General features: G+C 47.1%; 1 protein-coding gene across 1 annotated transcript in view; it reads right to left on the minus strand.

The window, feature by feature from the left end:
* Nucleotides 1-1,616: 1,616 nt before the first annotated feature.
* LOC104500325 (gamma-aminobutyric acid receptor subunit alpha-3-like) overlaps nucleotides 1,617-23,375 on the minus strand; it is a gene marked incomplete at its 3' end in the record, with an annotated part of 44,989 nt that continues 23,230 nt past the window's right edge. Inside the window, exons 3-5 of the mRNA XM_010143954.1 lie at nucleotides 16,269-16,336; nucleotides 12,306-12,526; nucleotides 1,617-1,699 (exon numbers count right to left, since the gene is read on the minus strand). Of these exons, the coding sequence (XP_010142256.1) occupies nucleotides 1,617-1,699; nucleotides 12,306-12,526; nucleotides 16,269-16,336 (372 nt within the window). The remainder of the gene's footprint in view (nucleotides 1,700-12,305; nucleotides 12,527-16,268; nucleotides 16,337-23,375) is intronic.

Genomic DNA, 23,375 nt, shown 5'->3' on the forward strand with positions numbered 1-23,375 from the left:
TCATGAGCGGCCTGTCCCTTCTTCCATAGGCCATATACTTTCTTTTTCTTCTTAAGCTCTAGCCAGAGCTCTCTGTTCAGCTAGGCCAGTCTTCTGCCTCTCCAGCTCATCTTGCGGCTCACTGGGGCATCCTGCTCCTGGGCTTTGAAGATTCCCCTCTTGAGAATTGTCCAGGCTCTCATCATTCCGAGGCCAAATCAGTAAAAATACTCAGAAGAACCCCAAAGGGTGTTCCAGCAGAAATATACACCTTAATCTCTGTCCCTTGCCAAGGAACTTTCTAAGCAATTAAATGTGGAGTAATTTGCCTTCTGGAATTCTTGTAATAATCCCAGAGTTTAGGCCTGAGGTATGAGATTTTATAACCCTCCTCGCAAGGTCAATTAACATCCTTTTCCAAGGCTTGCTATTTTACTGGCCTTAGTGATGTCTTGTGACAATGAGTTCTACATTTAATTAGGTTGTGCCTAAGAAATAACTTTATTTTAGTAGTTTTGAATAATCCAGTTTCGTGGATGCATTTTGTCATGAGGCAGAGGAGCAGATGCACATGATAAACATTATTTCTTCGGGTGTTAATCAAACTTTTCAACTTTCTCCTTAGTTAACTCCCAAACAGGAAGGAAGCATCAGCTTAGAAAGACTGTGATTTCTCTGTTTTCTTAAGAGTCCAAAAGGGAGACCACTGGTGCAGGCTCACTGTTTACTTGGAGGTGGCGAACTCTTTCATCTAATGCAAACATAGACTGAGAATGGTCCTGAGTTTGTTGGACCTAGAGGAGATTCCAGGCAGAGTGGGACTAGAAAATTTATTTCCACATTATGGTGAATCAGTGGCTTGGAAATCGGTTCTCGCTCACTTTAGGAACAAAAGAAACAAAAGAAATTAAACTTGCATATGGGAGATAAGAGGGAAATTGTTCCTAGGTAGGGTATGGGAAACCCAGGCAGATAAGCAGCTGCAAGCTTGGGAGGCTGCACACAGTTTTCAATTCACCAAGAGCCTGCAAATCTCTAGGCCAGGACCTGAGATTCCCAGAGTTTCCAAGATTTTTACTCGAGAGCACCCTGCCTAATAGACTGAAGGGGAGCAAGGGGTTTGCAAGATCCATTGGAGCATGGAGCCAGAGCAACCAGAGACTTCGGGCTTTCCCAGATTGGCAGGAGTAATGTAGGGAAGCTGGACAGGACACCTAGCAGAAGACACCACTGCTATCTTCCCAAATCTGTTCCCCCAGGATCACCTTGTGATGAAAGAAAAGCATCTCTGAGTTTTCCACCGATGCGGGTCCTGCTGAGACAGCACTGAAGAGGCAGCAGTGCCCGCTTAAGACAGTGAAGGCAATGGGAAGCTGCACTTCCCACTTCCCTAATAAACTTGACAGCAAAACCTAACCCATCCTGTAAGCTTGAACTGACCACAGATTTGCTTGATGCCCATTTTTGATTATGGCAGGAATCGCATGTATGAGATACCAGAAACAAATTTTTGGTCACATAATCATTACCAATAATTAATAACTCTGTTACTAAAGTACTGGAAAACACTAGCTATACAAAGGACTGTTCTTTAGCTCTGTACCCACCTCCTTGCAAAGGCTGATCAGGGTACTTACAGCTCCCAAATTTCAGCGGGCAAGCATGCACATCCATTGGGAAGTCCTCTAGGTGCATGGGACACTCTGCATGAATCGTTAGCCTACAAGACAAAACACAGGGTGTGATCAGAAACACACGGCTGTGGAGGCTCCCGCCTGGCCCATCTTCCATGGTGTCTTTGCCCTGCATCCATCAAAGGTGACAAAGGCTCAGTGTCGTCACTAACCTCTGGGTGTCCAGGTAGAAGGCCATCAGCTGTGGAGAGAACAGCAGCACACAGAGCTGGCAACCTTTCCATTGTATAAGCTCAACCCTATTGGCTGAGCTCATCTGTATCCACTCAGTGCAATCAGAAAATCTGCCAAAGCCCGGGACTTGTGTTTGCTAGTGTGTGCAAAGAGCTCATTAATGCCTGGGGCCAGGGGACGTTTCATGGACCATGCTGGAAAGCAGAGGAAAAGGGCTTCCAGGGAAATGGCCTGTTCTTCCCGGCAGTCTGGAAGGAGCTGAGGGCTGGCAGATTGCTCAGTCAGGAAGCCACAGCGCTGCTGGGCTTGCTGAACAAAGTCAGTCGGCGCCATGAAGTTGCAGTTGTTGCACCAGGGTACAACACACCCCTGTGCACATGGGCACCTCATTGCACCTGCCCCAGCTCTTCCCTCATTGGTGACACTGCAGAGGATGCTGCAGGCAGATGCAGAACTGCTTGTGCTGGGGCTGTTTGGGGAGTGCAGGACAACTTGTGTGCTTTACGCATCCACCAAATTCCAGCAGGATACCTCATCGGAAAGCGGTATCGTGAGGGAGGCGCAACCATAAAAGTGGTGTAAGGCCAGTCATAAAACATGGGGCCAGACATAAAATAATCCATTATAAAAGGCTCTTAAAAAGGTAGTTATAAGCTTGTGTTCCTTCCTGAGGTATTGCAAAACCTGCAGCCTAGAAGGGGAAGCCAGGACAGCTTCCCAGGAGATGTCTAATACAATCTTCTCTGGAAGAACCATTTATAGAAAAAAGGACCCGCTTCTGGTGGCTTGGCAAAATAACAAAGAAACCATGACAGGAGCAACAGATGGATACAAAGGGCAAGCATACAGACCAAAGGCCGAAGGCAGCTTGTGGAAAACTCAGGTCAAGAAGCACAGTGGAAAGATTCTATCGTGATATTTTCCTTCACCTGGAAAAACATTCTGGGGAGTTATTCTTCATGAAAAATATTGAGGCTTGGTCAAATGCAAAACTCTGAAAAAAAATGAAGTGTTCAGTTTTTGTTTGCTAAAAGCAAAGGAAAAAATACAGAAAGAGAAAAATAAAGGTTATTTCTTCAGCTGGACAAACGTTTAATGATTCTAAAAAAAAAAGAAGTGGGTTTTTAAACTTGGCATAAAAATTTTAGTGGACAAAACCAAGCACTTCACAAATCACTCTAAAAACCCCTGCGGGGGAAAAGAAGCAGAATCACCGTGGCTTGGAAGAGGCAGGGGATCTCCGAGGCTGCAGCAATGGTGGTTGCCGGCAGCAGATGGTGCTGTGACAGGCAGACAGCAGCGCAGGCGAGGGACAGAGCAGCAGCGAACTCCTGCACAGCTGCTCTGTCAGCTGCGAGAGCAGCCCAGGCTGCATTGAAAACTCTCTGCCAGCTGTGAACTTTGCTCTTCCAGGTGAGGAAATGAACCTTGCGATTTCAGACCCATGTCCAGCCTCATCTGCCACTTTCAGAGGGTCTAGGAAAGCTGGCCTCCCTGTGAGAGACAGGCAGAGGCATCAAACCAAGAAGTGGAGGAGCAGAGCTGGAAGCTGCTGTAACGTTGATGGGGCAGGGCTTAGTGTCCAAAACCCTCCTGTGTGACCCAGAGACCCTGCAGCACCGACGGCAGGGGTTTAAATCCCTGATGACCCAACCTTTGGGAATGTCTGGGAGGTAAGCCATGCGACCCCTTTGCAGTGGTCACTGGGGTCACAGTGCTACACAGCAGAGGATGCCATGGGGAACTCTATGCCTATTCTTGTATGAGGTAGCAAAGGAAGCAGTGAGTTTCCTGCAGAGCTTCTGAACACAGCCCCACAGTGTTTGAGTGGTACCTCCCTGCTCCTTAATGCAACAGAGCACATATTAATTTCTGCTGGTTTGAGTGTCAGGTACCACTGCCCTGTCTCCACCAGGTACATCTGCCCAACTCTGCCCCAGGAGCTACCCCACTGGTGGAAAAAAAACCTGTAAAAGCAACTTCCACAATCACTGAATCATAGAATAGTTTGGGTCGGAAGGGAACTTAAAGATGATCAAGGTCCAAACCCCAAGCCATGGGCAGGGACACCTCCCACTAGACTAGGTTGCTCAAAGCCCCGTGCAACCTGGTCTTGAACAATTCCAGGGAAGGGGAAACCACAATCTCTCTGGGCAACCTGTGTCAGTGTTTCACCACCCTCGTCGTAAAAAGTTTCTCCCTTGTATCTAGTCTGAACCCCCCTCTTTCAGTTTAAAACCATCACCCCCTGACCTGTCACAATAGGCCCTGACAAAAAGTTTGTCCCCATCTTTCTTATAAGCCTCCTTCAAGGACTGGAAGGCCGCAATAAGATGTCCTCAAAGCGTTCTCTTCTCCAGGCTGAACAATCCCAACTCTCTCAGCCTGTCCTCATAGCTCCAGTCCTCTGACCATTTTTGTGGCCTTCTGCTGGACCCATTCCAACAGGTCCATGTCCTTCTTATGTTGGGAGTCCAAGAGCTGAACAGTGAACTCCAGGTGGGTTCTCCTGAGATCAGAGTAGAGGGGGAGAATCACCTTCCTCAACCTGCTGGCCACACTTCTCTTTATGAAGCCCAGGATACAGTTGGCCTTCTGGGCTGCAAATGCACATTGCCAGGTCACGTTGAGCTTCTCACCAACCAACACCCCCAAGTCATTGCCTGCAGGTCTGCTCTCAATCCACTCACTGCCCAGTCTGCATTTGTGCTTAGGATTGCCCTGACCTGTGTGCAGAACCTTGCACTTGGCCTCATTGAACTTCATTAGGGTCACATGGGCCCACCTCTCAAGCCTGTCAAGGTCCCTCGGATGGCCTCTGGATAGCATCCCTTCCCACCAGTGTGTCGACTGCACCATACAGCTTGATGCCATCAGCAAACCTGCTGCAGATGCACTCTGTCCTGCTGTCCCTGTTGCCAACAAAACAGCACCAGTCCCAATACAGTCCCCTGAGGAACGCCACTCATTCTGATAAACAGCTTTTAGCTTTTCAGCATCAGCAGAACATGGTTGCCATACACCCCATGGGGACTACTTGCATTGAAGCCCAGAGGGGCTGGCTGTTGAGCCACTGTTTGCTGTTGGGTCCCATGGGCTCACAGCCCAACTATGGCTGATGCAATGCTCCAAAGTCTGACCAACTTAATCACATCAGGTTTATAGGGTCTATGCAGGCTTACTCCACATCCAGTAGAGGCCAGTGGCTATGTACAGAGAAGCACAAAGCCTGGGTGAATTCAGAGCAAACTACACCTTACTGTCACCTCCCAGCAGCTGGTGACTTACGGCTTCCATAATTCAGAGACTGTATCCATGTACCACAGACCAAGGACCTTTGCTACTCCGAGTCTGCCAATCCTTTCTGAATCCATGTACGTGGATAGTGACCACTATGTCCCGTAGTAATCATTCCTCTGACAAAGAGTTGATGATGACTGTCCTGCTTGCATTATTTCTGGCCCCAGCTGGCTTTCTCAGCCAATCCAAGAACCACTGTGTAGCCAATGTAACTTCCTTGGAAACAAATCACTCTTTCTGACTTGCTGATCTCTTCTTAACCTCTGACTGAATGTACCTGCTTTACATGAGAGACAAGAAGTCACAATCTTTAAGACTTCAATCAAGACTCATTGAAGTAAATGGAAAGACTGACAGTGATTTTGACAAGCCTACAAGCACATAATTTGAATTATTTTCTTCTGGACACTCAAAGGCCACCACAAATAAATTGCTCATCTGCTCTGATGACTCACTTTTGTAATCTGGATGAAGATTAGGATTTCAAGAAGCAGGTATGAAAACCTAGCAGCAAGGTGTGGACTCAATAGCCTTGCTCCTTCTTGTTTCTTTTATGATGCTTTCTTCTGCCAGCTCAAAATGCACTTGGAGAGTTTCATGGTTGGCAAGCTTGTCAAGCATGTCCTCACGGATCTTACCATTCAATTCTTTCTGCATCCTTTCCAACTGCAGTGGACTTTATGCCTCTAATATTTGTCACTGTCACTTGTGTAATGGAAGTGTTGATGCGTTTCCCCTGTCTCTCTCAGCAGGCCACACAAGACTTTTCCTTTTTACCCTCCTATTCCTTTTTTGGCTTCTCTAATTACTTTATTATTTCAAAAAGCTCTTAGCTGTGTGTTCCCCAAGTTGGTTTTTCCAAAGGACCTCTCCTCTGATCAGTGTTTTTCTTCTGATGTATCCTGAACTCCCCCCAAAAACCAGAAAGGCCTTTTTCATCCACCTTACTGTTTGCAAGTCTTGGCTGTGATCAACAGCCACTATGAATAAGGCTTAACAACTCAAAGGACTGCAGATTGTAGGTCTAGTGGCTCAGTACCACTTACAAAGCCAGAAAGACCCTCAGAGGGGGCCAGGATGACAGCAGGTATCAGTTGGGTACAAGCTGACCTTGGCTATACCCTTCTGCCCTCTCCAGGCCGTGGCCAACAAGAGCAGGTATTGTCAAGGTGAGGAGACAACTTTATGCGGATTCTGGATGACTCTGCAGGTGTGTGGGAATGCAACAGTCACATTTTAAATCTCAGGTGTGTCTTATTAGCTGAGCCAGTAAATAATACCACAATAAATCTATTAGCAAGCCACTGAAAAAGCAATGCAATCTGCCACTTCTCCACCTACACCTGAAGTGGCTTTTAAGTCCCCTGAAATTAATCAGAAAGAAAATGCCGTATCATTCTAGCAAGATGAGTCTGGTTCAGCAACTTCAGCCAGCCAGAAGTCAGCATGTTCACAGGTAACAGACGAAGGGAATCAGCTTTCCTGCCGAAAGGGAAGCAATACAGGCATTCCCCCTCGCGGGTGTTCCCCCTCGCGGGTGTTCTCCCTCGCCTGAAACCTCTTTGCTTTGCCCCTGCACGTGCCGGGGTGTGCTGGCTCCCTGAGATGCTCTCCAGAGTGCATGTACTGCTGCTCACTCCTGCTCACCCCTCTGCCCCCGACATCCCTCGGACATCTTTCACCCCCCTTCCTGCAGCCTCTTTTTCACACAGTCGTCTTTCAGAGCACTAATTAGCAGTGGTGCTTAGGTGAGCTGTGGAATCGGTCACCGCTCAGGAGAGTGCCCACAATCCCCTTATGCTCCCCCCGCTGCTGGCCTTCCCCACCACCTCCTGTTGCTGGCCAAGGACTCCTCAGCACCATATGCTTTGCCTAATGAAACGTCAAAATGTCAGACTAAGAGGAATGTATCCCACTTCCCAGACAATTACCACTGCCTCCGCAGCATTTAGGTAAAAGAACCTGTTGCAGAAATCCTCATCTTTACCCCTTACCCTGTGCAAGGGAGCTTATGGCCTGCTAGTCACAGCGGTTTGCTTCACTGCTCTGATGTTCAGGTCCAGACATTTGAGCCCTGAAATGTCAATATAAAGCCTAAGCAGCATGTGAAAAACAGCAAAGCTGCCAGCAATCACGTAATCCAACTGTTGTATCCTTTGGCTCATCAGTCCCAGGCACTAGCAGTAACTTATGCAGAACTGTCTTCAATTCAAACCCCAAACTCCTTGCATTCTCTCTTTGCTTTGCTGACACAATGGCACCAGAAGTGGAACATCCAGGAAAGAAACCGTGTTTTTCTCTTTAAAGTCATGGGAAGTCCTTTGAACTGCTCAACACAATGGCAAGAAGCGTGAATCAGGCTAAACATACCTCTCCCAGGGCTGACTGTACAACAACCACTTCAGCTTCGTTCTCATGGTTACCAGGAGCTTAGCGAAGCCTTTGATGTGTCATTAGAGCCCCTCTCGTTACCTGAGTCGTGCTGCAGAATGAGTGAGAGTCTCAGTCCAATTTTTAGGATGCAAATGTAATAATCCCTTGGTGTATGTGTGGTACAAAAACATGACAGCACCCTGCATAGCAGAGCCAACTTTGTTTATGCCAGGGATATTGCTTGAGTTTTGTCCTGATTTCTTCTCTAGGAGATTCATTAATAAACACAGTCAGGACAAATAGTGTTTACATTTTAGGCTGTGTCAGAATCTAGGTTAGGTTTAATTGCTGGGGTTTGAGCTTGAAAGCCAAATTGCTTCTAGGATCCTTGTGCTGGATCTGAAAGGACTGAATTCACTTTTCATCCTCCCCCAGCCCCTGGAGATTTCAGCCCATGATGGAGGAAATGCAGCAAGATAAGGTGATCTCTGAAGATTTCTCCCTCCCGGGACAGCTTCCTTACAAAAGCCTGCCTGCACAAAACCAAGCCTTGAAAACAGAGGAGTTCTGCTTTGGAACCATTCTGGAACCTGTAAGGCAGGGGAAAGTAGGTTGTGCAAATCTCATCTTGTCTGTTCAATCTAGCTTTGGTCTGCTTGGGCCTGTTTATGCTGTTGTTCAGGATCAGCCCTGATGTGGGATGCAGCCAAATAACTGCTGGTCTGTGTGACCTGGAGGAGCTGGTGAGGAGACATTCCAGCTGCTGCTTTTGCAGAAAGGAGAGTGACGGTCGTACCTCCATCATGTGGAAGGGTTCTGCATGCTCCAGCCTACAGCTCTCACAAGCCACCCAAGACAACCCAAAGCCTTTGCTGGGAGAGACACTGCAAAACTCTGTGCTTTCAAAAAGACACCTGGGAAGCTCGAACTCCTGAGCAAGCCATAATAGGCACAGGACTTGTTATCTGGGGTTCAACAGCCTCCATAGGACCTCACATGTCCTGGGTGCCTTTTTACTCGGCTTTCCCTCCTGTTCTGCCTCCGCCTGGCTCTTCTTCCCAAGTGCTCGTGCGCTGCCGCTAAGGACTTCACATTGTCTTAAGCAATACAGGTTCTTGAGGCAAAGTCTTTGAGCATGCAGCTGAATGCGTCAACTTGGCAAAGAAAACACCTTTTACGTGCATAGCTTGAACACATATTGTCTGGGAACCACTCTGACAGTTAACCACAAAGCCTCAACATGCCACTCTGACAGTTCCTGTGAAGAGCAAAAGACCTCTTTAAAGCCTGGATTCACAAAGTTGAATCCAATCAGCACAGCATTAAGCCTTCACTATTTTCATACGTTTCAAGGCCAGGAACAACCAGAACATTATCTATGTCCCACACAATTTCAGCCATAGAGTACATCTAGAGATTGCTGCAGCAGCTCAATTTTTATCCGTACCTTATGTAAATCCATGCACAATTCCCAGTTTGTTGTACTCAGGTCTGACATTAGAGATTTGAGGTCCTAGCTGGGCTTTTGTGAACTACTTGGATCTTGTAAGAGCTCCACAAACAAGACTGCAGAGACAGAGCTACATAATAAAATGGTGTTCCCCATGCCCTCTAAGGCAGCTGGAGTAGCAGAAAATAGGCAAAGGGATCAGTAGTCCTATTCCTTCCCCAGCAGCCAGAAGGAGGGGAACAGAGAAATGCAATTTTATGCTGTGGTCGCAAAGGCCACCTTGTCACCCGAGTGCCAAGGCCTGAGTCAGTGATCAGATGTTTGCACTGTGATGTTGCACCAATCCGTGAGGAGGCTGTGCTGTGCATAAAGGAAATCTCTGGATGCTCAGCTACTGCTGGTGTGCGACTCCTTGAAGCTCAGGCCAGTGATAAAGAGGCTCTCTCCAGGAGCTATAAATATTGTCACACAGGTGTAATTTTGCTGGATGAATGTGTCAGAGTTGCTGTTCCACCAGAGCAACTTCATCTATAAATGTAAGCCTTGACTAAGAGAAGTTGGCTTTCACAGCAGGATAAATAGCAAGAGACATGCCTCTAATTGCACATCAGCAGAACTGATCCCTCAAGGATATTGGCTGGTACAAGGTAAAGGAATGGGATATGTCTCAGAAGGGAAACTGCATGGCAGTGTACCAGTCCAGACTGAGCCGGCAAAGGAGCACCTGGGTAGTCCTGCCAGTCCAGGGGAAATCTGGTGGAGGTTTGAACTCACTCCGCAGGAGGACAGAGACCCTGTGTGACCCTGTCAAGGGTCGAGGGACCGAGGTACCCACTCCTCGAGCAGGCATTTCTTCAGCAGCAGGGAGAAGGGCAATCATCAGATGAAGGAGGACAGACATCTCACTTTGAATTGCAAACCCAGAGGAGCCCCGCTTTGCCCCAGTGTCCTGGGCAGTGGGCAGTGCTTTCCAGACGGCCATCTGGCCAGCTCTAACCACATCTCCAGCATCAGGCTGGTCCAATACTGCCCACAGTCCCACCAGGATAGCTTCACACACGTCTGTACAGCGGCAGTCTGCGCTGGGTAAGGAAAAGATCTCCATGCACTACAGCTCTTGGTACTGTGCAACATATCACATGAAAAAAGGCCTCATATCCAAACCTCAGCCTCTGGGTATCTCTGAGTGGGCTCTTCACCTCTTACAAAGTCTTAGAGGTACATTTAAGGGAGGCAAGAGCACATACAAAAGGAGACCCAGACTCTCCTTCATCCCCTCTTTCTTTGGGAGACAGTTATACTGAAGGATGTGTTGAATTTATTTTAAAAATCCCATGACGCCATTTTCTTCAGGAAGCTCATTCCTAAGAACCTTGTGATGCTGCTATCCTGGCACCTGCCCAGCTCTAAACGGAAAAGTTAATCCAATGCTTTCTCAAGTCGTACAAACTTGCTGAAGCTAATGGCTGCTTGCTGAATAAAGAAGTGAAATGATAGGAAAGCCCTGAAATTGAGTCCTTTTTTGCCATCTTATGCCAGTAGCTCCTGTGATACTTTACAGTCAGACAATGATATAAACGGGGTGAGTGTCAGTCATCCACATGCAGGTCAGAGAGCTGGGAGCAGAACTGAGCCCTTAAGTTGTTAGGCTTCTCCCTTCATTTACCCCATCTGCCTCAGTAACGTGAGATCACTGGTGTGTAGAGAACTAAACCCCCAAGGCACTGGCAGGATTAGCTCATACTTGAGAACTGCTGCACAAAAGCAGAGCATTGTTTATCAATGTTGGTTGTAAAACCTGCTGACACTATATAGATTCACATACAGCTTAACTATGAGGAGATTAAATTCTCTCTGGTCCTCAAAAAAAAAAAAAAGAGGCAAAAGTGCAGTATCTCAGCACACAGAATCGGCAGTGAAGCCTGTCATTAGTTAGGGTTGGCTTGAAGATGGAGGCAGAGAATGTAATTTTTGAAAACAAAGACAACTTTCCCAGACTGACTCAGTACCTTTCTTGTGCATCTATGAGTAGCTTGTTGTTTCATTTATAAGCCCATTTACCTTGAAACGCAAATCAGTACATCAGCCCCCAGGTGGCAAACATTATTTACATGGGTGAATGGCTTACAAGCATACAAAATTCTCTCTGGTCCAAAAAAAAAAAAAAAAAAGAGGCAAAAGTGCAGTATCTCAGCACACAGAATCGGCAGTGAAGCCTGTCATTAGTTAGGGTTGGCTTGAAGATGGAGGCAGAGAATGTAATTTTTGAAAACAAAGACAACTTTCCCAGACTGACTCAGTACCTTTCTTGTGCATCTATGAGTAGCTTGTTGTTTCATTTATAAGCCCATTTACCTTGAAACGCAAATCAGTACATCAGCCCCCAGGTGGCAAACATTATTTACATGGGTGAATGGCTTACAAGCATACAGGAATATCTGAATAATTCCAGAACCAAAGTACAATTAACCCAAAGTTAATTTCTCTTCATGCTCTCCACCTGTTGCAGCTTAGTGATAAATGTATGTGCTGGTGCTGTTCTTGAGAAATCCAGAGACGGCGACTGCCCAAGCATGGTTCCCCAGCAATGACTCGAGTTTTAGAAGGAAGGCCCCAGTTGCTGGAGCTCGCAGCGGGGTTACACAGACTGTATCACTGCCTGGGATCTCATGCTGCACAGCTACCTCATGTCTGAGGCTCCCACTGAGAGCTCAGCTGGTGACACCGTGGGCTGGGTTAAACCGAGAACTTACAATGGCCTCTCTAAACCTGACACCTCCAAAGCACAGTTTTTAATAAGATGATCATATGCACTGAACACACAGATTTGGATTTTTGATTCCATGAAGTACGAAAAAATCCCCCATTGTTCTCACAAGAAAGCTTGGGCTTATTAGATGTTTCAAACGGCTCTGGTGTAACATGCTGAACAAATTTAGACTTGTTCTCAAGCTGCTGGAGAATAACAAATTCTCCCATCCTAATGTTCCCCTACCAATACTGGAAATCTGACTTCATGTTCCATCAGAGGTCAGGAACAAAAATAAGTTGGGTAGTGCATCAGCTCCAGAAACTATAGATCCCAAAGCTTCTATCTCATCACAGAAAAGAAAAAAATCAACATGATGAGAAAAAAGCTATCTCTAAAAATGTCCTTAAGTGGAGGATCAGTGATGCTACATAGGCAGGAACCAAGGACAGCAGGGAAAACAGCAAGGTAAGACTCAAGTGCACTAAGAGTGTCGGTGGAAGCCTAAACAAACCCCTGAGGTCCTGTGCTTGCCTGCATGTGTATAGGCACCTGGAAGACCTCGGCCCAGGAGACACAAACTTACCTCATGGTGTACAGGAGGGTGCCATTGTCCACCAGGCGCAGCAGCTTGTTGGGTGTTGTCATGTTATGGGCAACAGATTTCTTCCCGTTGTGAAAGAAGGTATCAGGAGTCCAGATCTTACTGGCTAGCAGATTGTTCAAGGGAAGTATTTTCATGGGACCATCAAACTTCAGCCTTTCATCTCTCCAGGATTGCCGGAAAAAGACATCAATAGTGTATTCCTTTGTGGAGAAAGGAGAGAAAAATAACTTGTGTTTTACGCAGCAATTCATTGCAAACAAGCTGCTGAAGAGATGGTAAATATCTTCAGTTATTGAGCACACTGTTTTGGCATGCCTTGTTTGACACAAAGCATGGGGCAACAAGAAGAAGGGATTAATGGCAGTAGAGAAATCTATGGAGGACACAAGATATTTATCACATTTTGTACAATTACTTACGTATGACACCAAAATTTGTGTTTCAGTGTTTCTGACCACTGCAGACAAGCTGCAATACAGCTTACAGTGGCCAGTAGCCAGTCCTGGGGTAGCCCTGCTGCACCACCACCTTTATGCAGATGTTTCAGGCCAGGGCAGAATTGTATGCAGCTGTACAGGAATTTAAAATAAAGATCCTGAAGATGGAGTTTGGCCATGATGCTGGTAATTATAGCCCTGCTCATAAAAAAAAAAAAAAAAAGAAAGAAAGTTCATGACATTGTCTTAATGTTACTTTGTTCCCAGGCCACCTCTAGAAAAGGACCTCATAAACCTGCATTACAAGATCCTATGACTTTCTTTTTCTTCTGTTTCCTTTTTCTTGGTTTTTTTCCCTTTTCTTTTTTCTTTTTTTCTTCTTTCTGCTAGTGTAGAAACCCATTTCCTAGGCCAAATTCCAGTTGGGGCAATTAGAAGTCATCCCTTTGAAACTCTGCAAGCAGGACCAGCTCCTCACTCGGTGCATGCGGCCTCAGAAAGCTAGCAGCAAAGGTGCTATGGCTCCACACACACCCCAAGGCAAAATTAAATCAATCTGCCTAGTGCCTTGTATAAAGGACTGCTGTTCCTTGTGACCTGAGCCACCTCCAGTCCTCTGAGGGTTCATGTCATCTGAGGGAAACTCTTCAACCTGTCAGCATGAGCTGCGCCATTGCTGACCTGTACAACACACGCTTCCTCTTGCTAATGAAGGATCTCATTAGCTCACGAGGCTTTCAGAGAGACGGGGGCTTCAGAAAATCTGTCGGTTCCAGCTGTTCTTCCCCTGTCGTTGCAGATTCATAGTCTTTATTTACGGGTTACTGGAGGCTGCAAGACCAACTAAACTTATCATTGTGAGTGATTTCTTTCCTGCAGCTCTTCTCAGAAGCGTTTAAAAGCTGCTGCCTTTCAGTTTCCTATAGGTCGCAGAAATTCGTACAGGTTTTTCAGCAGATGGCAGCTGAATGAAAGCATTTTGGTAAATAAATTCATCTCTGCTCACTGGCCACAGAGCCACTCCTGCTCAAATGTGAAGTGCCTGGAGCCTGGCTGGAGGCAGGAAAGAGAAGATCCTAGGTTCCACTGTACAAGATATTCTACCCCTTCATGGAAGTGATCTTTACTTTGTGGTTTTATGCTCAGTAAAGGGATAAAACCAAAGGAATGAGCCTGCCTGCAGTCCCAGGAGGTAGGTTTGGGAAAAGTCCGTATCAGAAGAGCTATCTTATTCAAAACTCCCTCCTCCTATTTAGAAAAACAAAGAAGCAAAGCTTTTACAACAACTTCCCAGGTCCTGTTTTTCTTCTTTTATGCTAAGGAATCATTCCCTAAGAAAAGAGAAATCATGTGTTCCCCTGTTTTCTATAATTCTTTCCATGACAGCATCTTCCCGTGTCACCCCTTCCAACCAGCACACTTAGTTCTACATTATGCTCTTCTCCACCTTATATGTGACCGAAAACATCAAGACTGAGTCTGTCTCCAGAGTCCATCTACCAAAGCATAAAAATCCTTTGAACCTTTTTTTTTTGCTGAGGACTGAGGCAAAGTGGCAAGAGCTCACTATCGAAGGTTCAGGTGTATGTCAGGTCCTATTAGGCTCTACTTTCTAAACCAAACTGAAAGAGAGATTACAAGTCCCTTGGACACATCCTCCTCCACGCTTTGTAACCAGCTGCTCTCCTCCGCTCTCCACAGCAGCTTTACCTGCCTCTCCTCCATCATCATAATTACAGTCTCTGTCTGCATCAAGATGTGCAGGAGCAGCTTTCCAACGCAATGAGTAATGGCTGTGGGAGGGACAGAAGCGAGATCACCAGGCAGATGTGAGTGGGGAAGGAGGGACTTCCCCACTCCTGAGATGAAAGGAACCACCACAGAAGAGCAGGCGCTCCCCACACTTCCCGAGGAGATAGGGTTTCTCTCTCACGTTTCTGAGTGCTTTTAGCACCAGAATGGCATGCTAAAATGCTATTCGCTATGCATTTGTAAAATACATGGAACTAAAGCACGCGAAGGGGAAATAATTTATTATTCAACTGTCTTCCTAATTTTAAATTCATTTTGTCAAATCACATTGCAGAGAATACCTTCCTTTTTTCAATACCTCATATTTCTTCTTCACAGTTCATTATACACACTTCCTTAATCAAATATGCTCCACCTTAGAAGTAATTATCAGATACTCCCCAAGGGCTAAGATTGCTGAATATATTATGGGTATCTGCTGTGGTTGGAAAGCAAGAAAGATAGAGAGAGAAGTCAGATGAGATTAATACTCCTGGCTATGTTGACATCAAGTTAATTGCTAATGCTGGAGGGAGTGGTCTTTCCAAAGCAACATGGGTTTAGGTGATGGGGATAGCACCTCAATGAAACACAGAGATTTTATTCTCCCCTAACTCCTCTGTTTGCTAGCACAAGACTGTCGGTGGGGCAGCTGAAGAGATGTTTATGGACATGTCAGCACAGAAAATTAAACCCTTTCAGCTCCGGAGGGGCTGTAAGAGCTAGACATTGCTCCTGCCTGACCCAGCTGGTGAGAGCGATGCTATCTCCCTATCCCAAACTGGGTTCCCTCCAAGGCCAGGACTGCCCACCACTGGCCTGGGTTATGCCAGCATCAGGTCATTTCTGGGACTGGGTGCACAGGAGGGTCTCAGTGCTGAATGCATGACTGTCCTCACGTGGCACTCTTGAAATGTTGAGCAAGCACCGACAGCCAACTCTCCTCTGTGCGCCTGGGTGCATGTGGAATATGAGCTGCAAGAAATGCTGTTGAGAAAGCTCACTATTAATTATGCTCCACAGTCCTATTTTAATTAGAAGACAAACTGTTTTGGGAATACAAGCCTAAATTCAGACCTCAGGCCTTTTCATTAATAATTTTCCCTGAACATGTCAAAATATTGCAATCAGTTTGCTCTTTTTCTTTGTCTCTTTCGCCTCCCTTCTTGTTGAAGCACTAAGGACAGTTTGATGGTGAACTGTTGTGTTCTGGTACTGTCACCAAAACAGGCCAGATTCTGGCATGCTCCCCTTTTCCCAGGGAGCACCCTCCTTCCACTCAGAGTCAGGTCAAGGAAAGCTGCTACAGTGAAGGTGTTTGCCAAGGCATGTAATGGGTGAAGCATACAGGTCTTGGTCCCATTTCATTAGATTGCACTTGCAGGAAATAAAAAGACTCTAAAGCCTGCACTCTGCTTGAGCAGTGCAAAGGCATCAAGCCTCCAAGGTTGTATTACCATTTGGTTTCTAAAATCCCAAACACATCTGAGAAGCGATCCCTGTTTGCCACCCACACTGAGTTCCCCCTGGCCTGCAAAAAGATGATGAGGCTCTCTTGTGCCCAGGCAGGCAGCTGGGATGCTTGCTTGTGTTCTTGTCATTTAGGAAAATCCTGCTTTTGGCCAGATTTTCCAGGGATGAGGGTGGGACACATCCAGTGCAGCTGCAGGAGAAGCCATCCCTCCCCATGAGGCAACCGGTCAGTGGCACCTACCATATCTGTGTCCGAGACAGGGCCGAAACTTGTCACATAAATGTCTGTCTTGACTTCAGTTACGCTGTCTGGGATAAAAAAAAAGGGGAAAAAATAATTAGAGAACTGAATTTCCTTGTACAATGAAGGGTTTGGGTTCTTGTTATGTGGTGGTTTTTCCTGCCAGGCACCTCCCTGGCAAACCCTCAGCAAACTGGCACTGTGCCCTCTGCTGTGTCCTGAATAATGGCCGATTTTATCACTCACTCGTAATTAAGCAAACTCATCCCTGATCTAGCTTTGCTGCTTTCTGCATGTACGCCGAGGATGAGTATGTCCTGCACAGCCAGACAATGTATATTTACAAAATGTATTTACAGATCCACACATTTTCAATACAGAGGTAAGCTCTGATGCTTTGAAACTCCTTATAATCCGAAATCCCTTTATGTCTCCCAGCTTGATAAACAGCCTAGCAATGTTCCACCAGTTTTAGGAAACCCTGGGTTTGTTACAGCTTCAGGCTTTTCTGTATGTAAAAAGAATCAATATTCTGATTGCCTTTTACTGCCATTGTAGTTGCTGTTCTCCCAAGCGCCTCGCTCCTGGCGAGCAGCTGCTCTTGTAAGGCTGCTGTTCGCCTGCATCTCACGCTCCCCTGCACCCCAGGCTGTGCCACCCTGATGGATGTGCAACAGCAGCCTCACTGCCCAAGCAAAACCACAGAGTCCCCATTCCTGCCCCCAGCACTAAAACCCAAGAACAAGCTTAATCACGTGTCTTAAGGTAAAGATAAACTGAAGTGCTTTGCAGAACACAGCCACCAGCACGTGTGCCAAACAGCACACACAGATCTCACTCTTGACTTCATTATGATTTCAATGTGTTGTTTCTAATTGAAATCTCTCCTGCTGTCCCATTTTGCAGGGAAATCAAAGCAAATTCACGATCCTACGCTCTGCCCTTTGGGTTGTACTGGAAAAAATGATGGATGAGGTGCCCCGAGTTCAGCACTACGTTACCATAAATCTTCAGCACTTTAGGGATAGATCATGCCATTGTGCTCCTTTTGTACGGCATTAGCTGACTCAGAGCTGCTTTCCCAATGAAAGAACCAATTTAGAGCCCCAAAGAAGAGTTCATGTTTTATGTATAGTACCCCATCTGGGCCACTGCAGCAGCTTTGCAAGTAGCCTCCATGGCCCATTGCTCAATTCAGTTATGGAAATCCTTCTGTCCCCTGACAGTTATTTTGTAGTGCTACGAAGCTTAGTTTTGTGCTTCAAAGTTTTGTATCCAAAAATAAGCTAATGCATTCTGGCAGGGTTTTCTCCTTAATGGCTAAAATATATGTATACACGTCTTTAGTTATTATGGATGGAAAGCTCCTGATGCAGCCTGTGGCTGATATTAGTTTGCTATATAAGTAACCCTTGATCTTGTCTCGATGCAATAAAAAGAAGGTTAAAGAGAAATATGTATGCAGTACACTTTGTGAAACACCCAGAAGCCAACAAGACATCATCCTGAACAGGATGAGTTACAAACACTCAGGGTATTCTCTTTGTCTTCCTCCAAACAAGTGCCCAAATGAGATACACAGCAGAGAACATTTAGTGAAGCGAGGCTCTTTCCACTAACACATGCAGCAAGAGAAACCTAATTATGTTTTAGAGAAAACACAAACTCTTTTCCCCTCCCCTCCTCCCTTCTCGGCGTTCGGTTTGCCCAAGACAATAATTTACAGTCACGGTTATCAGGTCAGGATCCGTGGTCATCCACGGCCAGTGATGCCAGTCCTTATGAGGTGCAGAATGAATTGTCCACTGCACCTGAGAGGGCACAGGGACAGGGGAACATGAAAGGACCCATGCTTTAAAATGTGATCCTTGGGGTCAAAGCCCAAAGGATGGGATTCAGGAAGCCATGAGAAGGTAAAAAAGCAGAACTGGTTTTGGACACTTTTTAACATGATCCTGCTATGTTTACATGAACCTTTATGTCTCTATTATGTTATAACCTCTTTCGCAGAGCTCCAGAGACCCCTTTCCACCCCTTCAATCTACCAGCAAATGTAATCAAAGATAAATATCATTAATTAATAAATTTCACTAAGTTATTCATATTAATAATGTATTAATTTTAGTAATTAATTACAACCCAGATCTGAAGATGATCTTCCATTTCTAGACTGCAGACACAGCCCTCAGGCCAGACCATGCAAACCTACCGAACTCAGTGGGATCTCTTTGCATCTGCAAGGTAGTGTGCAGGGCAGAGACCAACTGGGAGGCTGGAGCTTATTGATGTCCACCAGCACTTAGAAAAACGGTCTCCCTGCACCCTTCATGGCAAAAGCCAGACTGAACCTTCCCTGTTAATATGTGCTCCTAAGGGCAGGATTTGGCTGTGATCCGGAGGGATTTCTGAAATTAAATCACTGCTAAATAAGCAGGGATTTCAGCAGAGCTGGGAAATCCAGAGATAAGTAAAACACCAGCAGAACAGAGCAAGCTGAGAGCCTCAGAGATTCACTTCCTTTGTGATCCTACAGCCTGAGAGCTTCCACACTGCTTGCAGCTCTGCCTGAGCACACTGGCTTTGTGGCAGTGAGACTTCTTCCACAGAAATCAGGAGCCATGCAGCCAGCCCACCCGCTCCTTACCCTCACACCTACCCACCCTGAACAAGAAAAAACTCTACCTACTTTTGCAGCACGAGAAAGCTGAGAGGAGCATCTCCTGCCTCTACTCAGAGACATGGCAGGGAATTCCTTGCCTCCTTCTCAACCCACAGACACACTCACACTGCAGCTTGGCTGTTGTGCCCCATTCTCAAAGTTTTAATGATTCAGGACTGTGCTGTAGAGGGTTAGGCATTTTCCCTAGACCTGCTGCAGAACATAAATGATGTTCTTCCTTTTCTAGCGCCATCCTTCCCTGTGACTCTAAGTTTTTTTACGTGCATAAGTGAGTTGAACCTTCAAGCCTGCTGGGGTGGCAGGTGGATGCTTTCAGTCATGTTTTATAGCTGGGGAAAGAAAAAAGTAGAGACTTGGTTCAGGAAGGAAGCTGGAGCAGAGCAAGGACCAGAGCCTAGTTCCGGCTGGGCTGGTGCACAACTACCTAGCGGAGGGAGGACTCACTATCGCTCTTGGCTAGCTGCATAAGCACCCTCCAGCCGTGCTGTGGAGTGTCACCTCGCCCCAAGCTGCTACACCTGGGGACTGAGAAAGAAAGAAAAGACCCTGAAACAGTCATGAAACTAGAAGAGCAAGAGATTTTCACTTTCAACGTTTGAACGTGGGCAGAATTTAGAGATCTGAGTGACATGCCATGTTCCCAAGCCATTTGTCTGAGGCTGATTGCCTTGTCTGGGGGCTTTTCTCATTTACAGGCTTGGCTTATTCCCAAGCTTCAGCACAGCTGTATTTCTAAAACCATCTGGAGCAAGCGTGAGAGCAGGAACAAGGTGCTGCAGGTCAATCAGAGCTGCCCCTTGTCCCACAGGTTATGAAGCCCAGTCCCTTCCTGACAGACAATGCTGCCTTGCCCCTGCCTGCAGAAATCCCCCACAGCTGGGCAGATCTGCAATGCAAATGTAAAACAAAAGCTGTAACATCCCTTCCCACTGTGTTACCATGGCACTCCCTACACCTGCCTGCTCTTTAAAAGCTACCCCTCTCCTTCTCCAAGAATTTGCTACACCAGATCTAGCTGCCTGTGCAGGCGATAAACATCATTATTAGCACTGCGTGGAGGGCCAGATCCTGCTGCTTCGAGCCCCACACCAGCAGGGTCAGTTGTTTCCCTTGTGTGTGCAGAAGGTGTAAAGCAGCAGCAGCTGCTGCTGAGGTGCTTTTGGGTTTCCATTTGATCTGCCCTCCCCTGTCCCCCACTCTGAGCTTCCATGTCCTGTCTTCCTGGCCCTGGCTCAGGGCAGATGTCCCCCTCCTCCCTGCAATCTCCCTTTTAAGCATTCGTGACTCCCTGGGCCTGTGAGGAGATAGCTATTATTTACAAAATGATGGAGTGCTATTTTTACTTGCTTCTTGGAAGCACTAGGAGCAGCAGCAGAGCTGGAATACAAATTATGCTACCTTGCTGTCTCTCCCCTCGCCAGCTGTAGATGGTAGGGCTGCCTCTACAAGTGATTATGGGAGGCAGGGGGTACGGGGGGCTGAGCAGGCTCTTGTTAAACATCCTGCTGCACTCATCAAATCCTGTTTATTTAAGAATCTCATCCGTAATATAATTGACTCGGGCGGCTGTGTATCAGCACTTGAGGTTTGTGGATACACTGAACACATTTCCTAGGTGGGGGTTCCCAGAGGCTCTGCCACAAGCTAGCAGAAATGATGTGCCTGCATCCAAGCTGGAGGCTCCCAAATGATGCACACTGCTAAAATAGGGGCAAAGCCACTGTGGTTTTGTGCAGGGGATTCCTGGCTGCCGCGCTGACGTCAGGGAGGCTGCACAGCTGTATCTGGGAGATAAGCTGGATGATTGAGGGGATGGGGACCTCCCTGAGGCAGTGCTCCAAAAGACAGTGCTCCAGCTCTGCCCCAGGGCTGTGCTGGGACCTAAGGCAGCTCGGAGGCAGCAAGCCTGTCTGTACCGTTGTTTCTGTGTGTGACGGCGTGGCTGAAATAGAAAGTAGCACAGTGCTGTTCAGGCTCTTCTGCACCCAGCAGTACAAACCCTCAATCTGCTCCAGGCTGGCTCTGAAGGTAGATGTTTCTGTACTGGACTCCCTATGAACTGCTCTTTTTCATCATGTAACCAGTGAGCACACTGGACAGGATGGTGCTTTACAGCTAACCCAGCATCCCCGGGAAGGGAAACACAAGAATTTGGTTTGTACTGCCAATTTCCTTCTCCTGTCTTATCCCAAATATTTGCCATGCTAATTAATAAGCAGGAGAAGGTAATTTTTGCAGCTGCACACAGAAGCTTTTTGGGTGTTTCATTCTTCAGTTTCTCAGCCTCTCACTGGGGGGATTTAATTTTCGTTCCAATTTTAGCCTCTAGAACAAAAGAGGCTTTGTGACCTTTGCTACAAGCCCCACGAGCCCACTGGAGCTGAGCAGCACCACAACCCAGGACAGCCCTTGCCTTTGGAGGCAGCACACTGCAGCCCCAAGCCAGAAACTCCACCCTTGGCTCCCTCCTCTCACTGGGACAGCCTCAGTCCCATTGCACCAGGGCTGCTGCTTTGCCAGTTCCTTGGTTTTTCAGATGGCCTTTTATCCTATGGTCCTGCCTTGTTTTGGGAAGCATAAGTTGAATTTTGTCTTATTTCAGTAAGAAGAGAGGCACTGAAGAAGGAAGGTCACATGTCTGGATGGTGTGACATGGGGTACCCTCTCCGTGATTTGGCCCTTGGGACTACCATGCCAGTACTGGGAAAAGAGGGAGGCACAAGCAGAGGGGTAGGTGCCCGAGAGGAGATGGTGACCTTGACTTTCCCCACAACCTCCCTTGCCAGAGCTGCAGAAATGGAGGTGTGACATCTTCTATATCACCAACCACACACAAGAAACCCCTGATGTAGCCTTCACTGCTGCTCTCCTGCTGTGGGGCCAGCGAGACTCTCTCACATACATTAGAGATGCTTTTCTTGCATTTCTTGCTGGGGAGCTCAGGAATAGCAGCACAGAAGGAAACATTTCAGTGAACATCACTGCAGTGCTGTTAATGCCTCCTAGGCTTGTCCAGTCCAGCCAGGGGATAAAGCTGACTCCAAGGACATAGACTGACAGAGCTTGTGCCACACAAAGGCCAGAAAACAACATGAGCTATTGCTGATGTCAGGACCACAAACATCCCTGCCACACCTGGGATGCCTTCAAACCAAGTATCCGGGGAGCAGAGGCTATGCATGGGTCAGGAGGAGAAGGCTGGGGAACAGAGATAGCAAAAAATTGAAAAGGTACTGGCATTTCCTCCAGCATCTGCAAAACAAAAAGCAGAGCTGGAGTGCAGAGAGATCTAAGCAGCTCTCAGCACTGCCCATTTTTTTTTCTCAGTTGGTTTTGATTTGTGGATCTTGGACAACACATAGAGAGATGTCTCGCCCTACACGGTGGGTGACGAGGGAGGTGAATCTCTGTGGTCCCCTGAAAGGTGTACAGACTAAGCAGCCAATCTCTGCTTGGCAGAACCACGCAGTCGGCAGAGTCACGACAATGACTCAGAGGAACAGTATAACCCAACTTTATTCAAACGAACGGGCTGGATAACACTGGCTGAATTCAATGTGGGTATCGGATAAAGTATTTAGGCAAAGTCAAAATTATTTTAACAATGATGGTTTGGCATTGCCATGAACTAGAACTCTGGTGTAGGAAAGCAGAGAAGATGGGAGAAGAAAGAAAAGGAAGAAAAATAAGGGAACAGAGAAAGTCTCACCACCCTTGGAACAGTCTCCAGAGATGTCCGTCTGTGCCCAGCAGGGTCAGCGGTCACTCTTGGGTTCCTCTGGTGGTGAGGGTCTCGGGTACACTGACCCCAGACCTGCTGGGGTCTCCCTCTTTCTAGGGCTCAGCTCCTCAGCTGAGCAAGCGCAGTTGCTCCTTCTGGACGAGCCCAGAAACGGGTCTGGGGTCCCAGGACATGCGCAGTTGAATGGGGGCTGGGGTCCCCGGTGGGTTTTGCCCCCTCCACTGCCATGACTGCAAAGTGACCCCTGAGGCCTGCACATGCTCAGTGACACGCCTCCAAACTGGGGAGGGGGCATCACCTGGCAACAGGTTCTACCCCTCCTCGGAGGCAGGGGAACTGGTGCCTCCAGGGCAGAGAGCTGGCAGGAGGGCAGGGGCTGCTGCCCATAACCAGTCCAAGTGAACAGGACAAGCAGCACCTGACCGAAAACAATTGTTTAAGGCCTCGTACCTAATGTTGGCATTTAGCAGTCCATCACAAGAGGTCACAGTCAACCTCTTCAAACTCCCAGGCCCAAAGTAAAAATATGCATTTTCAGGTGTTGCTTGGCTCTTTGAGTGCCTCAGCCTCCTTGAATACCCTTGAATACAAAATCACTTGTTCAGAGCAAAAGCCAAGTCTCCGATCACAGACATTCACCCAGTTCTGCCTGGTCATCTATCTCAAAAGTGGATGGCAGCACGCA

The sequence above is a fragment of the Buceros rhinoceros genome, unplaced genomic scaffold (assembly GCF_000710305.1).
Source record: "Buceros rhinoceros silvestris isolate BGI_N320 unplaced genomic scaffold, ASM71030v1 scaffold1259, whole genome shotgun sequence".
NCBI lineage: Eukaryota > Metazoa > Chordata > Aves > Bucerotiformes > Bucerotidae > Buceros > Buceros rhinoceros.